At 37.7% G+C, this 22,026-nt stretch overlaps 1 protein-coding gene across 3 annotated transcripts in view; it reads left to right on the top strand.

Moving 5' to 3' along the window:
* Positions 1-22,026, top strand: part of RABGAP1L (RAB GTPase activating protein 1 like) — a 689,539-nt gene that overhangs the window by 427,120 nt on the left and 240,393 nt on the right. For all 3 annotated transcript variants that reach the window (XM_082612933.1, XM_082612934.1, XM_082612935.1), the window contains exon 15: positions 11,577-11,651. In XM_082612933.1, the coding sequence (XP_082469059.1) occupies positions 11,577-11,651 (75 nt within the window). The remainder of the gene's footprint in view (positions 1-11,576; positions 11,652-22,026) is intronic.

The following is a 22,026-nucleotide window of genomic DNA, read 5'->3' as shown; positions in this document are numbered from 1 at the left end:
ACTTCATAGAACATATCTACTGTAAGTAATGAGAATCTACTGTACATATATACAGTTTTCTCCATGAAGAGAACTTTCCATTGGTTGTCTGTTTCACTATTTTAATCATTATATTAAACCCCAGTGAAGCTCAGTGTGTGTCTTTCATATAGTTATATTCTAGAGATGTCACCCAAATTGAAATCTTAACACAAACCATTGAATGGAATGTTACTAATAAGTAATTTTTTTTAACTTTAATTAAATTTTAAAAATTATGAAATATATCGTACATTCAAATGAGTAAACATAATTTGTACTTATGAGTTTTAAAAGTCAATAATAGGAGAAACATCCTTGTACATACAACTTAGGAAATATATTATTACCAATATCTTTGAACACTCCAGGTGCTCCTCTCAGATTCAGTGTTCCCTCACCAGAGTCAACCACTGTCCTAAACTTTGTGATTATCATTCCTCTGCATTCTTTAATGAAAGTTCTCTCTTTCTGTTTAATTTTTGAATATTTATTGAATACATAGCAAAAGGAAAAATTTATGTTTTATCATTAGGTTTTATTGTTGCTCACCTAAACTCTGCCACATATGTCAACAATCGTTAAGATCTAGAGACTGTATCGTGACAGTAGCTAAGGCCTTGAGCTCTGGAGCTGCCTGAGTTTGAATTCTGGCCTGCTGCTTACTAACTGGGTGACGTGGCACAAGTTGTTTACTTTCTCTTTGCCTCAGTTTCTTCTTCTATAAAATGGGGATATTAAGAGTACTTACCTCAGAGGTTGTTTTAAGGGTTAAATAAATTACCATATATATAAATATCTGAAAAAATAGATAGTAGTTATTGATAAATAAATGTTATTGGCTAGTTAACAATTAGAAAAATTAATGCTAAAAGTTATTTGAAAAGCCACTTGTATTCTTGTGCTGTATTAAATAATCTTTTTTTTTTTTTTTTTTTTTTTTTTTTTGCGGTATGCGGGCCTCTCACTGTTGTGGCCTCTCCCGTTGCGGAGCACAGGCTCCAGATGCGCAGGCCCAGCGGCCATGGCTCACGGGCCCAGCCGCTCCGCGGCATATGGGATCCTCCCAGACCGGGGCACGAACCCGTATCCCCTGCATCGGCAGGCGGACTCTCAACCACTGCGCCACCAGGGAGGCCCAATAATCTTTTCTTTAAATGTTATCCTAATCTCTTTTAGACAACCATGTGTTTTAATGATTCTTGTCACCCTGTGATCTCTTTTCATTTAGCTTATTGTGGCATTACTTTAAAATAGTCTTTCCTGGGTATCTCTTTTTTTGTCTCTCAGATTGTGAGAACAGATCTCTTTTCAGTTTGTAAATGAGTTTATTCCACATATTTTATATTTGTTTGTTTCTCCCTAACATACTCACTTAAGGGCTACTGAGCAATAATCCAAAGGCTGGTTTGTTTGTTTGTTCGTTTTGACCTCATGTTGGCAGAAGTTCATTGTACTGATAGATGAAACAGTTTGTCTAACTAATAAATGGCAAATTGCTTTACATAAATGTCAAGCTCCTGTTAAAGTGAGGAGATCTGAGTTAGTATTTCCTGTTCTCAGTATTGTCCTTAGAGCTATGTTAAGTTGTGTGACAGCTCAATATTTAGGTTAGGGTTTGGAGAAACACGAAATGTTATCATGGTTAAAACTGGTGAACTTAACTACTGTCTATCGATAGCCAGTAAATCAGCAAACACAGCAGTACTTTAGCAGTACCAAGAAGCTAAATGGGAATCTGTTTTAAAAGTTTAATCCCTTTTGTATGCCCACATAGCAGCCTTTCTATCTTGTTAGAGAACATCTTCTGATTTCCTTTTCATTCTTCCTGTGAGTCTGACCTTCCTTCATCTTTAGGTGTGATTGTCTGATAAAATAGTACTGTATGTTGCCTATTTCTGGGACAAAAGAGAAACACCATTCTGTATTTCCTGTACCAATCTGATAAAGGTTTGTGTGTGAGAGTGTTTTGGGAGAAATAAGGTTGTAGATAAGTCTTTAGACAATCTAGCTGTAAGACTAAAAACATTCCTTAATGATTTTAAGGTAATTCAAGAGCAGTAGTGGTTATTGTATATTTTGGGCTGGCAAACAAAGTCCCAGTACCCTGTGGGAAATTATTTTCAAAGTTAGCATCCCTATCGATGCATAACAGTTTTTCACAAGACAAAAAAAAGTTAAGTGTTTTCCATATTAATTTCAATAAGGAGAACTTACATTATATATAAATGTTAGCACCAACATGATTAAGCGTTAACAGCTATCTCTGTTTTCATGTCTAAGTTTTACCTGTAGTCACTATGTTAATAAACATGAATATTACATAAAGAAATTGAAAGTTCTCCTTCCCTAAACCCATGAGTTATGGATTGAAAAATATTAAGCTGCCCTTGGTCAGATTGTCATTTCTTTTGAGAATATGGAATATTATTCCTATCTCTCTTGACCCCCAAGGCAAATCAGAAAATAGGCCCTCCTTCATTTTGGGAGAACACAATCTATAGCAGTGGTGTAATAAAGGTATTAAGTGTACAGGCTCTGTATTTGAAAAGATTTGGGTTCAAATTCTGGCTCTAGCTATGTGACCTTGCCCAAGTTAATTACCCTCTCTAAATGTCACTTTTCTTATCTCATAGGCTTTGTGAGGATTAATTGAAAATGTAGAAAAGCACTTATCACAGTGTCTGGCACTGTCTGCCTTTGTACATGCCTTTTCCCTGCAGCATACCTAAAGCATGTCTGTATTCTTCCTTCAAGAATGTGAGGCCAGGCTTGCAGCAATTCTGGTCACATCCTCTTCTTTAAGATTAAGACAGTATCACCTTGTCTGAGATGCCTCCCTTGCCTTTGTCTCTATTCCTGGCATTATGACCTGGTTACCCACCCTTTCCCTCTGATCTTCCATATAACTATCAGAACTTATCTCACTGTGTACTTTTCCATTGTACATGCTGAACTCTTGTACAAGACTCTGAGCTGAGGAGTATAGACCATATCTTTTCATCTTGGCGTCTACCTCAGCACAATGTTTGATTACATAATAGGTGCTCAGTAAATAGTGACTTGCTGAATGAATATGTAAAGTTCTCTTGGGACCCCAGCCAGAAGAGTAGTCTATAGTCCAGAGAGAAGAGACAGAATACAGACACAGATTTTTTCCCCCAAAAGATACAAAAAATTTTCCAATACACAGAAAAACTCAAAGACTTGTACGGTGAACATCCATAAACCTGTCACCTAGATTCTATAATATTTTGTTACTTTTTTATCACATATGTCTCTGTCCATCTACCCTTATAATCAATTAATTAATCCATTTGAATACTTTAAAGTATTTTAATACTTTAAAGTAAATTGCAGGTCCCTGTCAGGACCTGGCCCCACCCACCACCAGCTGGCAGCCTCCACATGAGGAGGTCCTGGCGACCAGCCAGGTCAGGGGCCAGCCTTGACTACCAGTGCACCCTGCCACAACAGAAGGGTCCCACATAGGGGATACCCCTAGAGCATAAAGTTCTGGTGACCAGAAGGGAGTGTGCTGCTGTGCCCCATAAGACAACTCCTACCTAAGGCCACTTCTCAAATATTGGGAAACATAACTGACCTGCCTAATACACAGAAATAAACACAGAGAATTACGCAGAATTAGGAGGCAGAGGAATATGTTCCAAATGAAGGAACAAGGCAAAACCTCAGAAAAAGAACTAAACAAGGAGGAGGTAAGCAATCTACCCAATAAAAAGTTCAAGGTAACAATCATAAAGATGTTCAACAAACTCAGGAGAAGAATGGGTGAACACAGTGAAAATTTTAAGAGTTTGAAAATATAAAGAAGAACCAAATAGCTGAACAAATAAATACACTAGGAGAAATCAACAGTAGATAAGATGATACAAAGGAACAGATCAGCGAACTGAAGACAAAGTAGAAGAAATAACCTAAGCTGAACAGAAAAGAGGAAAAATAATTTTTAAAAATGAGGATAGTTTAGGAGACCTATGGGACAACCTCAAGCATACTAACATTCACATTATAGGGTCCCAGAGAGAGAAGAGAGAAGGGGCTTGGAGAAATTTTTTGAAGACATAATAGCTGAAAATGTCCATAACCCATGAAAGCAAACAGACATCTAGGTCCAGGAAGCATAGAGAGTCCTAAACAAGATGGACCCAAAGAGGTCCACATTAAGATACATTGTAATTAAAATGTCAGAAATTAAAGATAGAGAATCTTAAAAGCATCAAGAGAAAAGCAACGAGTTATGTACAAGGAAACCCATACATAAGGCTATCAACTGACTTCTCAGCAAAAACTTTCAGGACAGAAGGAAATGGCACGATATATTCAAAGTGATTAAAGAATAAAATCTACAAGAAAAAATACTCTGCCCAACAAGGTTATCATTCAGATTTGAAAGAGAGAGAAAGAGTTTTACAGACAAGCAAAAACTAAAAAAGTTGAGCACCACTAAATGAGCTATACAGGAAATGTTAAAGGGAACTCACTAACCAGAAAAGATCATAAATTTAAATACAAAAATTACAAAAGGAAAAATCTCATCAATAAAGACAAACATACAATAAAGGTAGTAAATCAGCCACTTGTAAAGCTAGTACAAAAGTTAAAAGAAAAAAATAGTAAAGTCATCTATATCCACAGTAAGTAGTTAAGGGATACACAAAACAAAAAATGGGGCTTCCCTGGTGGCGCAGTGGTTGAGAGTCCGCTTGCCGATGCAGGGGACACGGGTTCGTGCCCCGGTCCGGGAAGATCCCACATGCCGCGGAGAGACTAGACTAGGCCCGTGAGCCATGGCCGCTGAGCCTGTGCGTCCGGAGCCTGTGCTCTGCAACGGGAGAGGCCACAACAGTGAGAGGCCTGCGTACCACAAAAAAAAAAAAAAAATGTAAAATATCATGTCAAAAACATTAAAGTTGGGGATGGGTGAATAAAAATGCATTCCAACTTAAGTGATCATCAGCTTATCATGTATATATATATAGGTTGTTATGTATGAATCTCATGGTAACCACAAACCAAAAATCTATAATAGATACACATAAAAAAAGAGAAAGGAATCTAAACATAACACTAAAAATAGTAATCAAATCAATAAGGAAGAGAGCAAAAGAAGAATAAAGGAACAAAAAAGAACTGCAAAACAACCAGAAAACAGTTATCAAAATAGCAATATGGACATACCCATCAAGAACTGCTTTAAATGTAAGTGGACTAAATGCTCCAATCAAAAGACATAGAGTGGTGGAATGGATTTAAAAACAGTAAGATTCATATATGCTGCCTATAAGAGACTCACTTCGTATCTAAAGACACAGATGGTGAAAGTGATAGGATGGAAAAAGATATTTCATAAAAATGGAAATAAAAAAAGAAAGCTGGGCTAGCAATACTTGTTGTATCAGACAAAATATAGTTTAAAACAAAGACTGTAACAAGAGACAAAGAAGGACATTACTTAATGATAAAGGGATCAGTCCAAGAAGAAGATATAACAATTATAAATATATATGCACCCAACACAGGAAGACCTAAATACATAAAGCCAACATTAACAAACATAAATGGAGAAATTGATAGTGCAGATGGAACATTAACCCTAGGCCACAAAGCAAGTCTTAATAAATTTAAGCAGATTAAAATCATATCAAGCATCTTTTCTGACCACAATGATATGAGACTAGAAATTAACTACAAGAAAAAAACTACAAAAAACTACAAACATGTGAAGGCTAAACAGTATGCTACTCAACAACCAGTAGATACTGAAGAAATCAGAGAGGAAATTTAAAAATACCTGGAGACAAATGAAATTGAACAGTATGTGCTCTCTCCCTTCCCAGCACTGGCACCCTGTCCCCAGAGGGATGGTGTTTGAGCAAGAGGTGCTGGTGTGGGCATTTGGGGTAGGTCAGGGCTTGGGCTGTGGCAGTCCAATTGGGGTCTGAGACCCACACTGCTTCTGACACACTGCCTGTGTAAATAATCGTTCCCTCTGCCTGCTCAGATGCCGCTTTGGGTCTGAGCCATCTCTGTGTCTCACAGCCAAGCTCCCTCCTCAACCATGGCAGCCCTCACCCCAGTGTGGAGCTGCGCTATGAAGAAAGCAGGGCTAGAATGTTCATTTGGTTCAAATGGGGGCACACACTGGAGTGGTCACAGGAAGCTGACCAGCAGTTTACAAACCACCCTCTCTGTCCTGCTTCAGGAGCGAGCATGTTCATGCTTCTTACAAGTGAAGTCCAGTCTTTTCACAGCCTTCCTGTTAGTCCCATTGGCCCTCCAATCAGCCAAGGAGCTTGTCTTTCCTGTGTTGGTCCCCAAGGCTGTGGCACCCAGTATGTGGCTCACATCACTCACTCTCCAGGGAGGATCTCTACTCATGTAATCTCCCTTTTCCTCTGAGTCTCCTCTTAGTGGCACAGGTCCCAACCTGATCACTTCCCTTCCCTTCCTACTCAATTCTTTGTGGATCTTTCTTACAGTCTTGGTTGTACAGGAGTCTTTCTGCCAGTGTCCAGTTAGTTGTCAGTGACAGTTGTTCCACAAGTAGATGTGTTTTTGATGTGTTCATGGGGAGAGGTGAGTTCCACATCCTCCTTAATCCACCGTTTTCACATCCTCTACACTTGGCCACGTTCCTATTGCCCATTCATAGATATTTCTTTGTAAAGTGTCTTTTCATATCTTCTGTCCATTTTTAACTTAGATTGTTTGACATTGAGTTGTAGGAGTTCTTTATATATTCTGATTCAAGACTTTATGTTTAGATATATTTGCAAATATTTTCCAGTCTGTGGTTTACCTATTTATTTTCTTAATGGTGTCCTTTTATCAGTGGAGGTTTCTAAATTTTGATGATGTCTACTGTATCAGTTTATTTTTTTAGTAGTTAATGTGTCTGTGCCCTGGCTAAGAAACCTTTGCATTTACCAAGTTACAAAGATGTTCTTTGTTTTCACTGAGTAGCTTTATAGTTTTAGTTTTATGTTTAGGAGCATAGTACATCTAGAATTAATTTTTGCATATGAAGTGAAGTAGGGATCAAGGTTCATTTATTTCCCCCATATGGATATCCAATTGTTTGAGCACATTTGTCGAAACAGTTTTTATGTATTTACATTTTTACATATATAAAAATTTTTCCTTTCCTCAATGTATTATCTTGGTAACTTTGTTGAAATTAAATGACTGTATGAGTGTGGCTCTACTTCTAGACTTTTTATTTTGTTCAATTAATTATTTGTCTATATATGTATCAGTTTTACCTTGTCTTGGATTTTGTAAATACTTTTACACTAAGTGTAGTAAAAGCTTCTCTTCTGTTACTTTTTTTTTCCTAGTGTTTCCACTCTCGCTTTCTAGCTGTTATGGTCACCCCAATCTGTTCCCTGGTTCTTCAAACGAATAAGTCTACAGTTTTATATCCAAGTTTTAGCCATCCACACTGCTGCATGACCTCCAGCAAAAGCCATAAAGAATGAGAATTTTACCCAGTGTCATTCCCTTCATCCAAGTTTATTTTCCCCTCCAGTTTCTTCCTGCTTTTTTGTTCAAGGCCTTCAGATAGTTGTTTTATATATTTGTCTCGATATAGTTTAAATTTGTTACCAGGGGGAAGGTTGGTCCAGTAGGAATTACTCCTCCATTATAGAAGTGGTACTCAGATGGTTTTTGAAAGTCAGTCTGAAAGCAGGCATCTGGCCAGAAAAACAATTAAAATGAGGAGTGGGGAGAGGTATGGTGCAAAGAGAGGCAAGTTTCAGATAGAGGGAAAGGATTTGGTTCAACTCACAGAAGGCTTAGAATAAAGCCAAACAGTGCTTAGAAGAACTCCAAGGGAAAGAACTTGCTAGAGCATTGTGTTTTTCAACCTGTGAAGCATAAAATCAAATTTAGTATGTGACCTCTGAAAAGTCATTTTTGTTGCTAACCTAATCCAAAGCCATAACACAATTAGAAAGTAAGATCAATACATTGCTGATTTGCACTTTTGTTCTCTGCTCTCCAGTTAGAGAATAGTTTGTGAGGTCACTGAGTTCATCCCTTCTTTGGTGTGTTGTGGACCTTCATTTTATATTCGACTTCTCTTGTAACGCAAACGAGCATATAAATAGCACACTTCTCAGTAAACATGAAATATATAAAGATGGATCAAACATTTGTCAAAGTTTTGTCAGGGTTGATGAAACATGATTGACTTTAGAGATCCCCAGTTTTAAGGAATCCTCAACTTAGACATCTTTTATGGGTAAGGGAAGCCTTGAAAATATATGTGACATAATCTCTTATCAACAGATCTCAGAGTTCCTTGTTCATGGAAAAGGAAGTGATGGAGCACCATCAGGAATGCACTAAATAGGGATAGTATTAGAAACTTTCCCCTTTCTTTGTTATTTTTTCCTTCTCTTTTCTCTCTGTAACTCTCCCTCCACCCTAACTCATACACACACACACACACACACACACCCATGAGCTCTGGATAAAAGTATAAATAAGGACTCATAACTATATAAATCAAAGAAAATTAAATAAGTAGAAGGATGCTAACCCATCTTTCAGTTTCTAAAATTAGGCTGAGCTCTGGAAACTGGTTATAATGAAGAAAAGCTTCTTTCAAATTCCTTAGCTAATGATTCCATGATATAATTTTTCTCTTATTAGAAGAGAGTGTCATAATATCAACATTGGCAGAAGAAGGTTAAAAGATAACAGTAGTACTTCAAAAGACACCATTAAGAGCATGAAAAGGCAGGTCACACACTGGGAGAAAATATTGGTAATACATATGACAGACAATGATCTTGTCAACAGAATGTATAAAGAACTCCCATGAATCAGCAATAATAAGATGAACAGCCCAATTAAACAAATGAGCAAGAACTTGATGAGATAATCACAAAAGAATATGTATCAATTGCCTAAAAGCACATGATAATATGCTCTATGTCATTAGCCATCAGAGAAACTTAAGTCAAAACCACAGGAATTAATAAAAGGAAAAAGACTGGCAATGTCAAGTATTGACAAGGATCTGAAGTAGTGAATACTCTTATATTTTGCTGGTGTGGATGCAATAATTGAACAACCACCTTGCAAAATAATTTGGCAATATCTTATAAACTTAAACATACCCCTATCGTTTGAACCGTGAACCTCCACTCCTCAGTATTTACCCAAGGGAAATGAAAACCTATGTACACACAAAGCCTTGTGTATACAAACCAGCTTTATTTGTACTAGCTCCAAACTGGAAAAAAACCCAAATGTTCATCAATGGGAGAATGGATAGACCAATTGTGGTATGTTCATACAGTGGAATACTACTCACTGATTAAAAGGGATGAACTACTGATGCATGCAACAACATGGAAGAATCTCAGAAACATTATGCTGAGTGAAAGAGGCCAGACACAAAAGAGTATATATTATATTAATCCACTTATATGAAATTCTTTTAAAAATGCAAAGCTGGGGCTTCCCTGGTGGAGCAGTGGTTGAGAGTCCGCCTGCCGATGCAGTGGACACTGGTTTGTGCCCCGGTCTGGGAAGATCCCACATGACACGGAGCGGCTGGGCCCGTGAGCCATGGCCGCTGAGCCTGCGCGTCCGGAGCCTGTGCTCTGCAACGGGAGAGGCCACAACAGTGAGAGGCCCGCGTACCCAGCAAAAAAAAAAAAAAAAAAAGCAAAGCTAATAATAGATTGTGAAAAAAATCAGATTACTGGTGGCCTGGGGTGGAGATGGTTTGACTGCAAAGAGGCAAGAGGAACATTCTAGAATGATGGAAATACTCTATAATGATGGGGTTACATAAATGACTCAAAGAATTGTGAAATTAATATGCATTTCACTGCATATAAGCTATATTTCAATAAAGTTTTTTTAAGTAAAAAAAGAGTTCTAGTCCCTGTATTCTGACTACCTTGGCATATGGGAGATACCCTACTTACCCTCCCTATGGTAACCATTCGTATTTATCTTTGATAACCACTGCCCTGGACAGAGAGGTTTTTTGTTTGTTTGTTTTTTGTTTTTTGTTTTTTGCAGTACGCGGGCCTCTCACTGTTGTGGCCTCTCCCGTTGCAGAGCACAGGCTCCGGATGCGCAGGCTCAGTGGCCATGGCTCACGGGCCCAGCCGCTCTGCGGCATGTGGGATCTTCCCAGACCAGGGCACAAACTCGTGTCCCCTGCATCGGCAGGCGGACTCTCAACCACTGCGCCACCAGGGAAGCCCCAGAGAGTATTTTTATACTCACAAAATCATAGTGCATTAAATGGAGATTCCCCTCACTTTAATGAAGCACAACAGATAGGTGGGATACATGGAATGGGATACATGTCCAGGATTTAAACAGCACAGTTGGGGTGTTTGTCTTTTAAAAATAAATGTAGAAGCGTCTGAATGATTTTTGTTTTTGTTGTTCTAAATCAGGGATCAGGAAACTATAGCCTACGCTGTCTGACTTAGTACTACCCTTAATCCACAAAAGCCACAAACGGTTTTTATATTGTAAGGGGTTGTTTAAGAAAAGAAAAACAATATACAACAGATATGTAAGTGTCCCTCAAAGCCTAAAATATTTACTATTTGGACTTTTACAGCAAAACCTTACTAATTCCTATACTATAGTCTTTGATCAGCATGGTCCGCCTACTGTAATTGATTCAACCTCTTAAAAACTTGAACAGGGTGTTTTTTTTAAAAAAATGGTAATCTCAGCAGTTTGAAGTATTAAGCATACAACCTTATTTCCTTTCCTATAAAGACTAAGGTGAATATTAAGTTGAATTGTATGATAGCTGCTTCTCTAGGGATACTGTATTTCCTGTGAATGGGCCTCTGGCTCTGTACTAGCGGCCTGGTTAGAATGATGTTGAAGATGGTAAATAGCCAGAACATTTCATGATAGTGTGTGGCATGTGTGGCAAGAGGCTCTCTCCCAGCCCTTCTGCTAAAAATGCAGGGCAATACTAAACGTTTCTGGTTTGCCCTAGTGGTATAGATGGGAGGAATCACCCTTTAGCCTCTGGAAAGTGCAAGAGTAGTTTAGAAGGTGTCTGAGAACATGTAGAGGCTAGAGAGGGTGATTTTTTTTTTTTCTGTTAGGTTAGGGGATCTGCACTGCACTCTCACAGCATTAAGGTTTCCCCCGTATGGTGCATTAGAATTCCCACATCAACTGTAGAACCTTCCCTCCCTCTTCCACTATTTGCTTCTGCCTCCCACAGTCTCATTTGCCTGACCACAAACCATAATGGATCTTTAAAAATTAATTTGGGTGCTCTGAGCATCTCTTTATTCCAGATTCTAAAGATGAACCTGGGGATGATGGTACATCTAGAATTGCTTTAGGAAATGTACAGCCTCTTTGAGGGATCCCACTGTGCTAATGGCTCACACATCCAAATTGAGGGATCAGTGAAATTGTGGTGGACAGTCCAGGGACAAGAACAAGCAGCAGCTTGATGTGGGCTAGCACTTAGGTTAAACTCTGTGAATGTTTATGATACTTATTTCTTTCCATCTTTTCTCTAGGCCTACTCTGTCTATGACGAAGACATTGGGTACTGTCAAGGACAGTCTTTTCTTGCTGCTGTGTTGCTGCTGCATGTAAGTAATTTTCCATGTAATAAAGGTCATGATGCTGCCAAGTTTATTTTATTTGCTGCTTGGTTTTGTTTTCCCTTCTTATTCTTCATTTACCTGATGGAAATTACACATGGCATATCTTTTTTAAAATGTACTTTTGGTGATAAAGTAAGAGATCTGATGTCACGAACAGGACAGTTTCTCAGTAGAATTAATTTTTCTGGCTGGTAGGAAATAAATTGCTTATTTGGAGTTATTTTTAACTAGAACCCTCTAGAATTAAAGAAGTCAATGTAACTGCCCAAATATGAGCAGGACCAGAGCCATGATGAAGGAATGTGACAAGGAAGTCTTTTATCTTTTTTTTGATTTATTTTTGTAAACTCTCCTTTGTCTTAGTCACCTTCATTTAACAGAACATTTATTGAGAATCAGTTGTCAGTACTGGGCTAGGAAGTGGGATTACAAATATGAATAATTTATCGTTTGTGTTCTCAAAGGCCTCATGGGCTAGGATGGGGCACACGTAATGTATGCACATACCTATTATTTTAATTCTTTGTATGTATCTGTGCTGATTTTTGTGATGATCACTATAGAGGAACTTATAGTGTGCTAAGTGAAAGCGATGCACAGAATAAGAGAATAGAGAAGAGAATTATCCAACTCAGCTCTGCCTGAACTTTCAGAAAAGACTTTCTAGAGGAGGTGGTAGCTTTGCCAGGTCATAAATAATTGAGATTGGGGGAGGTGAGCTGGGTAAGAGAAGGAGTAGAGATTGGTAGACAAAAGGAACAACATGAGCAAATGTATGGAAACACAACCAGAACAGCGTATAAAGGGAACAGTATGAAATACTGTTCCTATACTGTTGCTATAGAAATTGTATGCAGAGAGAGGTATGAGGTAAAAATGGTCATATGGGCAGGGACCAAATTATGAAGACTTTTTAATAATGTCAAGAAATGTGGGCTTTATGCTAAAGCTAATGAGGAGCCATTGATCAGTTTGAAGCAAGGGAATGACAATCAGATGTTCACTTCAGATAAATTATTATATCCATGTAGAGAGTTGAACTGAAGGGAGCAAGCAATAGCAGAGAGACCAGTTAGGAAACATCAATCTAAATGAGAGATATTGAGACCCAGAGAGAAAAACAATTAAAAACACGCAGGAGGGGACTTCCCTGGTGGCGCAGTGGTTAAGAGTCCACCTGCCAATGCAGGGGACACGGGTTCAAGCCCTGGTCCGGGAAGATCCCACATGCCGTGGAGCAACAAAGCCCATGCACCACAGCTACTGAGCCTGTGCTCTAGAGCCTGCAAGCCACAACTGCTGAGCCCGCATGCCACAGCTACTGAAGCCCACGCACCTAGAGCTGGTGCTCTGCAACAAGAGAAGCCACCACAATGAGAAGCCCACGCACCGCAGCGAAGCACAGCCCCTGCTCACCGCAACTAGAGAAAGCCTGCACGCAGCAATGAAGACCCAATGCAGCCAAAAATAAATAAATAAATACATAAATTTATTTTTTTAAAAATATCTAAAAACATGCAGGAGGCAAAATTGCTAGGTTTCATGGGTGGATTGACAAAGGAAGGGTCAGAGGTAACATGTCTAGTTTTCTTGCTTAGGTGACTGGATGAAGTATGGTATTTTGAGCTGAGATAGAAAACACGTCCATTGAGATTGAATGGAGAAGAAAGGTTAGGAGTTGATGATGAATTTTATTTTGAAATTTGGGTGGCGTGCTATTTTGGGGATATCTGAGTATAGCTTTCCAGCAACCAACTGTTTATTGGAGACTGACACTGGGGGAAGAATCAAAGCTGAAATCATGAGAGTGGATTAGACCATATAAGAAGAATAAATAGAAGAAGGACAGGATAGATCCCAGGAATGCCAGATATTTAGAGGGCTGATGAGGAAGAGGAATCCTTGAAGAATTTCTGGATTTTCAACAGAGAAGAAGCATTGTATAATGTCAAATGCAGCAGAGAGGTCCAGCAAGTTTAAAACAAAAGCATTTCTTTTAGGTTTGCATTCTGGAAACGAAGAACAATTATAATAGACTCGTGGTCCTAATGCTGATCATTTGATTTTAATGATACTAATAATATACGGTGGTTCTATTGTGATTATTCACTTTAACTTTGACTTCCTTCTCTGTGGCATCATTATCTGTTTATGGTCTTTTTGATCTTCTCCTTGCTGTCCTTTTTTTTGTCATCTCCACAGCCCATGTTCTTCAGATTTCTTGTGATAATCAAGTACTTTATAGTCACAAATTCTTGGAGCCTTTGTTCTATTACTAAACCCACCTAGTAGTTAGAATAGTCAGGTCCCTACCACAGGGGGCTGAAGACTATAAACACTGACATAGACGTGTTCACCAAGTTTCATAACCACCATTCTTCTAAAAGGAGATTTTATGATCATTCTGACAAGCAGCCGATGTCCAAGCCATGGATAGTGAAGCTTTATCTTCCACAAAGTAATCTTTGAATATGTCACAGTTTAGCATTTTAGACCTGTAGCCCCATTAAACACATTATAATATACTGATTAAACTTCAGTGAGAAGAATATCACTCCAGGAAATCTGTTCTGAGACTTAACGGAAGTTTAGTCAACTGTAAGTTCATATTTCTCTGGACATACTTCCTCCCAGAAAAAAAAGAGAGGCAGTGATTCAAATTACTAGGAAACTCAAATAACCCAGATTTTTTTTTTTTTTTTTTACATTATCTACTGTCCTATTACAAGGGTCATGGAAAGTCGGCCATTGTAAATATATACAACAAAATTGCCTCCAAAGTATGTGACAAGATGAATAGAAATTCAGTTTAGTTTCTACACTTTCTACATTAATAGAACTATGCAGTTGTTGCCATGGCTTGTAAAAATAACTGGAAATATAGAAATGCCTTCAGAATCCTGGAGGAAAGGTGAACTGATATTCAGTGTTAATGAAAAAAATCTTACATTGTAATTTTTAATTAAAAGTATATGTGATAATTCTGTTAATCAGCATATTTCATTGACTGACCAACCCATCCATTAACCAATTTAAATAAGAGAAGTTAACTGTAATTTTTTCTTTTCCATATTTAATTTTGCCTCTGTGGTTTAAATAGGTAGAAGAATACACTCTAGCTTAAACAATTCATCAAATACACTATCTTGGGTTCCAGGGAGATATGTTATTAGGGTCTTACTGACTAATTTTTTATCAGTTACATAAGCTATTGCTTCTTTTTGCTGCCAGACATCCTTTGGCAACTCCATATTAATCATTGTCAGAACCTGCTTCTTTTTGGGATGCTGTCTTTTCCTCACCCATGGTCATTTATATTTCACATTCACTGCCTACGAGGAAAGAAAGACCAAAAATGAAAGTAGGTTCAAGAACAAAAATATAGAATTTTAAAGTTTTTCCATGTCTAGATAGTTTTAAGAAATAAGTATCTTCTCCTGGTGCTTGGAAATTTCCAGAAGCTTTGATAATAGCTTTGTAACTTGTAGTAGTTTAAGCAGTGGAAGAATTAAATGTTTATCACATAGATGTTGTTATATCTATTGATGGAATTATAAGAAATTTATCATTTACAGTTTGGAAAAACTGTTACAGCACAGACTGCTTGTAACCATTATAGTGTTTATCTGCCTTTGAAGTTAAATATGTAATAATTATCAGTAATATCATCATTATATTATTAGTGTAATAAATAATGTCCTTTTATACATTTCATTTATTCTAAGAATCGTATAAAACATTTTAGATAATTTTTAAACCCAATATATTTCTCTCACATATTTATTGTCAAGCAGCTTTAAGGTTTTTTTTTTTAATTGAACATATACTTTTTTAGACTTTCAGAAAATTATGCTCCTTTTTAAGGTTAAATCACTGTATGTAAACTAATATCAACATGTATGGAAGCTTTCCAACTGCAAAAAGCATTAGTTTTGGTTAACCCAGAATGTTTAAAAGTATTGTTTTTTTTCGAAAACTGTAACCAGGCACAACTCGTTTGGAAACCAGTTTGGCTTTTATCTGATAAAGATATGCATACCAGGCAGCTCCACTCCTAGATATATACTTTAGTCAAATTTATGAACATGTACACTAAAATCATGTATTAAAATTGTTTTAGGATCAGTGTTTATAATAGTCGAACAACTCAAATGCCCACTATTATAATGTCTAATATTAGAATTATAATTAGACATTAAAATGGATAAATTGTGGTATATTCATTTTGCGGAACACTATACAGCAATTAAAGAAACGTTTCACACTATGTAGGCTAATGTGAATGAATCATACAAACATAATGTTTAGTAAGAAAGCAAATTATTGGTATCATTTGGTATGATTCCATTTTAGTATAATTCAATAACAGACAAAAGTAAACTCTATTTTTAGGATGCTCCATTCATGGAAAATATAAATTATACCAATGAAGTGATTACTGTTAAAACCAGGACAGTGATTTCTCTGAGGAGAAATTGGGAGTCATGACTGGGTGAGGACACATAGGGATCTTCAGGAGTATTAACAGTATTCTAGTTCTTAATCTGTTTTTACTTCATAATTGTATATTCATTGAAGTGTAAATTTAACTTTTATGTATTCTTCTGTGTGCCATATTTCAAAATAATATAAGGTTTAAAAATTACAGATCTTTAAATGCTTCCCCCAAAAAAGACAAGTTTCAGATAAGATTTAACCAGTGGGCATAAGAAATGAGAAGCAGAGCTACTTCTTAGTTTTCCTGAAATTAAGGATTCTACAGAGTCCAAGGTAACAAAATAGAGGCTTCCTAGTGTCTTTATATTTATATATAAGTGAAAATATTTGTGCCATTATATTATTTAGGCATCTTTCTGCTACATGTGACATAACATTAACTAAAAGTAGTTTAAATTAAAAAGGAAACATATTGGCTCACATAACTGGGAAGTCCAGAGCAGAGATGCTTTTGATATGGTTGGATTCCAGAGTTCATATTTTGTCATCAGAAATCTGTGTCTCTGTATCTCTGTTCTGCTTACATTTTCTTGCCTTAACTTATATGGGCAGGCCACAAAGTGGGCAGCCTGGCTGCAGACTGGCCCGGCTTCATATCCTTTCAGTTTTACAACTTCATTTAAAAGGGATCCTCTTTTGCTATAGCTCCTGCACTTAAACAAACAAACAAAACAAATAAGCAAACAAAACCCCTGAAGGATTCTGGTTGGCCTGCCTTGGGAATCTGCCATCCTTGAATTAATTACTAAGGGCAGGAAGGTAAGGTATCTGATTGGGCTGGCCCAGTCTTGAGTCCACCTCAGTGCTGACAGTGAACTGGATCAACTCCTCCTGAAAAATGGAATGGTTTTCCTACAAGAAAGGAGATTTTGACATCAGATGATAGGGAGATGGGATGCTAGACAGATACATCACGTTATCTTATAGTGATTATTTACAATAAGAGTTTTAGTATATTTTAAATAAGCCCTTCTATATTCCCAAATCACTTTTTCCTTATAAATCCAAGAGGTTTTCCTGTTCTCTGTTAATTCTTGCATCAGTGCTTTGGAGCCATTACCCAGCATCTTCTCTTTGTGTCCTATAAATATACTCAAGACATTTTACCTTAAAAAAAAATCCTCTTTTGATCCTCCCATTTAGCTCTCTCAGGTTTCTTTGCCCTTTCAAAGCTGAACTCCTTCAAAAGATAGTAAAAAGCACAACTATGAATTTGAATTGTGGTTTAATACCTTTCAAGTTACATGACCTTGGGCAAGTTTCCTGAGCTTCAGTTTCTTCATTTATAATATAAAGTGAAAATAATATTATCATCCTTCTAGGGTTTTTATGAATATTGAATACCTGTATTAAAAGTGTAGAGTCTTATTTTGTATCTGGCACAAAAAGAGTGCAGCCAGGGGATTAAGTCCAGGCTTTACTTAATAGATGTGTAGTTGTTGACAAATCACTTAACTTCCTTGAACTTCACTAGTCTAGTATTTAAAATGTAAATTAATACCTACCTTACAGAATTCTGTGAGGATCAAATGGGGTCATGAATGAATGCCTCTAACAATGCTGTTCTTTCTAAACTAATCATTATTTGCTCAGCCGATTCTCTTTTGGACCCTAGCTTATACTGAGCACACATAGCAAACTAATATGTGGTACAGCATGTTTTAAGACTTACAAATAGACATTAAATTTAAATGTATTTTTGCATGTATTTGATTTAAAAGGAAAATAAACAGAAGTTTTCATCTATTTGCTTTTCAATTTGTAAATAGAAAATGAAGACTCATTAATTTATGATTTTCAGAACAGTCACTAGCATCCACCTTTGTTGAAGAAAACAAAACAAAATCAGTGAATATTCATTATCTTCATGGAAAAAGGTAGATTGACTACAAAAAGACATGAAACACAATCATGTGAAATAAAAAACTTAGTTTTATCCTAAATAAGGGGATTATTTTAAATTACCAACCTATAATTTTACTTCAAAAAACATCTTGATGTCTGTTACTTCAGGTGAGTCTAAAAGACTTTTGAAGCACTTAGGCTGCTTTGTTTTATAGTTCACTGCAGAGAGAAGCAGTGAAGCTTAGAGACTGGCTCCATTCAGTGATCACCTCTGTTAATACAGGTGGCAGACCATTATCAACATTTGTTAACGAACAGTGATTACATCATGCTTGATTCTCAGATTGTACATGTGAGGCAGGTATTTAGTTTTGTATTTCATAGAGCCATGGATGACATTTTGATATCTTAAATTATAAGATTTTAATGTTTATCTCTTTGTTTCCCCAATAAAACAATACTGATTCCATGACAAAGCTCCTATACATAGCAAAGATGGATATTCACTATTAGAGACACACCATGCTCCAACTTCTTAATACTTTATTTTAAAATGTATTGTTCAGTCATTTATTTTTATTGTAATTTAGACATATCAATTGCATATCAATGATAAATTGGATTGTCTAGTTCAATGAAATATTAATCATTGTAATAAGTTAAATAGTCATTTTAATGCTTTTTAAAAAATAGGTGGATGCCACAATACTACTTAGTGGGGGAACCCACTCTTACACTAGTGAGGTTTGATAGTACAGCTAGGTATTGATTATCAGATCTTGATTGATTTTTTATGTTAATTGAGGGACAAGCTTAATAGCCAATACAAAATACAGATAATACAAAAATTTCTTATGTTTAGCATTTGTAATATTAAAAGAAATCAAGTACTAATATATTTACATTTGGCTGCACCTTGCTTCCACTTTCACACCAATCCTTTCCTTCTACATTTTTGTTGGCTCTTACCTTCACAGTTGCCAACAGATTGCCCTGTGTGAGTGACATGCCTTCATTGATAAAGGCAGATGTATTCAGAGTTTTGCTAAAATTATCTTAAATAAGTATCAAATACTTGCTATTTATTTAACTCTCTGTGCTAAGAGTTTTGGGGGAAAATTTACAAAGTTAAAGCAATGTCCAGAGGTTAGTAGGGGCATACAAATTACTATACTACATGCCACAAAGAGCTTTGGGATTCAAAGAAAGCAGAGATCTCATCAGGTTAAAGTGAATAACAGAGACTTCATGTTCTAAGTGCCATTTATGATCAGCCTTAAAAGATCAGTAAAGTTTCAAAGACATAGCTATGCTACATAGTATACGCCACCCCAGCCATTCACCCTAAGCTTGTGTGCCTTAACTCCAAGGGGAGCCTTGATATTCTTTTGAGTATCTGTGTATAAAGCACTATGGTAGTTGTTGATGTGTAAGACATAGTCTCTGTGTTCAAGGAGGGAAAGAAAAGGGAAATCTACATTTATTGGTCACCTACCACATGCCTACGTTGTGTCTCACATACATCTCATTTATCCTTACAACATCCCAAGGTGAGAGCCCAAGGTGGACATCCAGCTCCCCCAGCATTGCAAAATGCTTCCCAGGATGCCTACTTTGGTCTCACCTCATAGAGATCACTAGGGGAATCTGTGGGGCTTGTGCTCTAGAGATCAGATAGAGACAGAGAAGGAGGTGGGACTTACAACAACCAATGCTGAAATCTTGGCAGACCACATCCCTGCTTGCAATGGCACTCAAGGAGAAGTCCCAGCCTATAGCTCTGCCCATGTGCAGAGCCAAGCCAGTGACCTCATCTGGCCAGAGGAATTGGTTGGCAGTTCTGCTGAATTTACATCCTCTGTCAGTGGGCCATAATGGCTATAGAACCTGTTCTACTGCCCTGCCCAGGCAGGGAAGCAAATTCATAGGCCGCACACAATTGCCAGTTTAGGCTTCAGTCCTGACCTTCTAGGAAGTTTGTCCAGAGAACCAGAGCAGCTGCAGATCCCATCTTACAGCCCTGCTCAGTCAGAGAGCCAAGGCAGCAGCCCTGCCCAACTGTTAGGCATAGCCTCTGCCCCTGCATAACCAGGTAGCCTGAAGAGTCACCCTGGGCAGCCTCAGAGCCCAGCCTATAGTACCATCAAGCCATGAAGCCTAGCCTACAATCCTGCCTAATTGCTAAACACAGCCTGCGGCCTCATCTAGTCAAGGAGCCTGGATAGTAACCCTACCTGACCACACAGTGAAGTCTTTAGCCCCACCCAGCTGTGTGATATAGCTGGAAGCCCTTCTTGATCAGAGAGCCCATTCTGTTATCTTGCCCAACAGTGGAACACAGCCAACAGCCTCTCTGATCATGAAGCCAAGCCTGTGGTCCTGCCCAACTTCGAAGCACAGCCTATGGCCCCACCTAAACAGAGTCCAGCCAGTGGCACCATCTGGTGGGGAGCACAACCTGATACCTCATCCAACCAGGAGCTATTGCAGAACTCAGGCATAGCTCTTCCTAATTGTAGAGTCTACCCAGTGGTGCCACCCTGCCAGGGAACATAGCCTGTGAACTTGTCTATGAACTTGCCTATGAACATAGCCTGTGAACATAGCCTGTGAACTTGCCAATGACAGAGGTGATTGCAGAGCCCCGCTAGTGGCCAATCTGACCATGGAGCACAGCCAGCAGCCCCACCCAATCAGCGAGTTCACCCAATGGCCCTGCTTGTATGGGGATCCCAGCCAGCAGGCCCACCTAACCACAGAGCCAACCCAGTGTCACCACCACTCCCTACCCCAACCTCAGAGCATGAACAGTGGCCTCCCCCAACTAAAGACTTTGAGATCAAGTCCTGCTTTTTCCCATGGATGCTACCAGCATTATTCCAAACTGAGCTAACTGGTGAAGGTCTTTCCATGCCACAGCAAACCTGTAATGTCTGTAAGAGGGAGACTGCTTACTCAAGTGTGCAGATAGCAATGCAGAGGATCAAGGATCATGCAGAATCAGGTAAACATGACATTACCAAAGGAAACTAACAAAGATCAAATAACTGACTCTAAAGAAATAGAGATCTATGAACTATCTGACAGAGAATTCAGAATAATCCTCTGAAAGAAGTTGGGTGAACTACAAGGACACACAGACAACTAAAGGAAGTTAGGAAAGCAATGATGAAAAAAAGAAGTTCAACAAAACAATAGAAATGTCAAACAGATAGAAGTCCTAGATCTGAAAAATACAATGACAGAACTGATGACTTCAATAGAGAGCTACAACACACTCAACCAAACATAAGAAAGAATTAGTGAACTAGAAGGTAGGTCATTTGAAATTACAAGTCCGAGGAACAAAAAGAAAAAAAGTGGAGAAAAACTTATCGGATACTATCAAATTAAACAATGTATACATTATGGGAATCCTAGAAATAAAAGAGAAAGAGAAGGGGACAGAAAATCTATTTAAAGCAATAATGGATGAAAACTTCCCAAACTTAGGGGGAGAATGAACTTCCAGATTTATGAGGCCCGAAATTGCCAGAAATTGAAGACAAAGAATTTTGAATGCAGCAAGAGAAAAGCTACTCGTCACATATAAGACTATTTACAGAGTCATAAGACTATTTAGTTTCTCAACAGAAACACTGTAGGCCAGGAAGGAGTGGGATGATATATTCAAAATAGTGAAAGAAAAAAACTGTCAACCAAGAATACTATACCTGGTAAAGCTGTCCTTCGTAAATGAAATAGAGATAAAGACTTTCCCAAACAAAAGCTGAGGGAGTTCATCATCACTAGACCTGCCTTTCAAGAAATACTAAAGGGCATTCTTCAAGCTGAAATAAAAGGATGCTGATTAACATCATAAAAACATGAATGTGTAAAATTCACTGGTAATGGTAAATACATAGTTAAAGTCAGATTCTCTAAACATAATGGTAGTACATAATTCATTTACAACTCTTTTTAAAAAGTTACAAAACAAGTGTATTAAAAAAAACTTCAACTACAGCAATTTTTATCA

This window comes from Mesoplodon mirus, assembly GCF_964341445.2.
Source record: "Mesoplodon mirus genome assembly, chromosome: 3".
In the NCBI taxonomy this organism is placed as follows: Eukaryota; Metazoa; Chordata; class Mammalia; order Artiodactyla; family Ziphiidae; genus Mesoplodon; species Mesoplodon mirus.
This window is presented reverse-complemented; position numbering and strand designations above follow the sequence as displayed.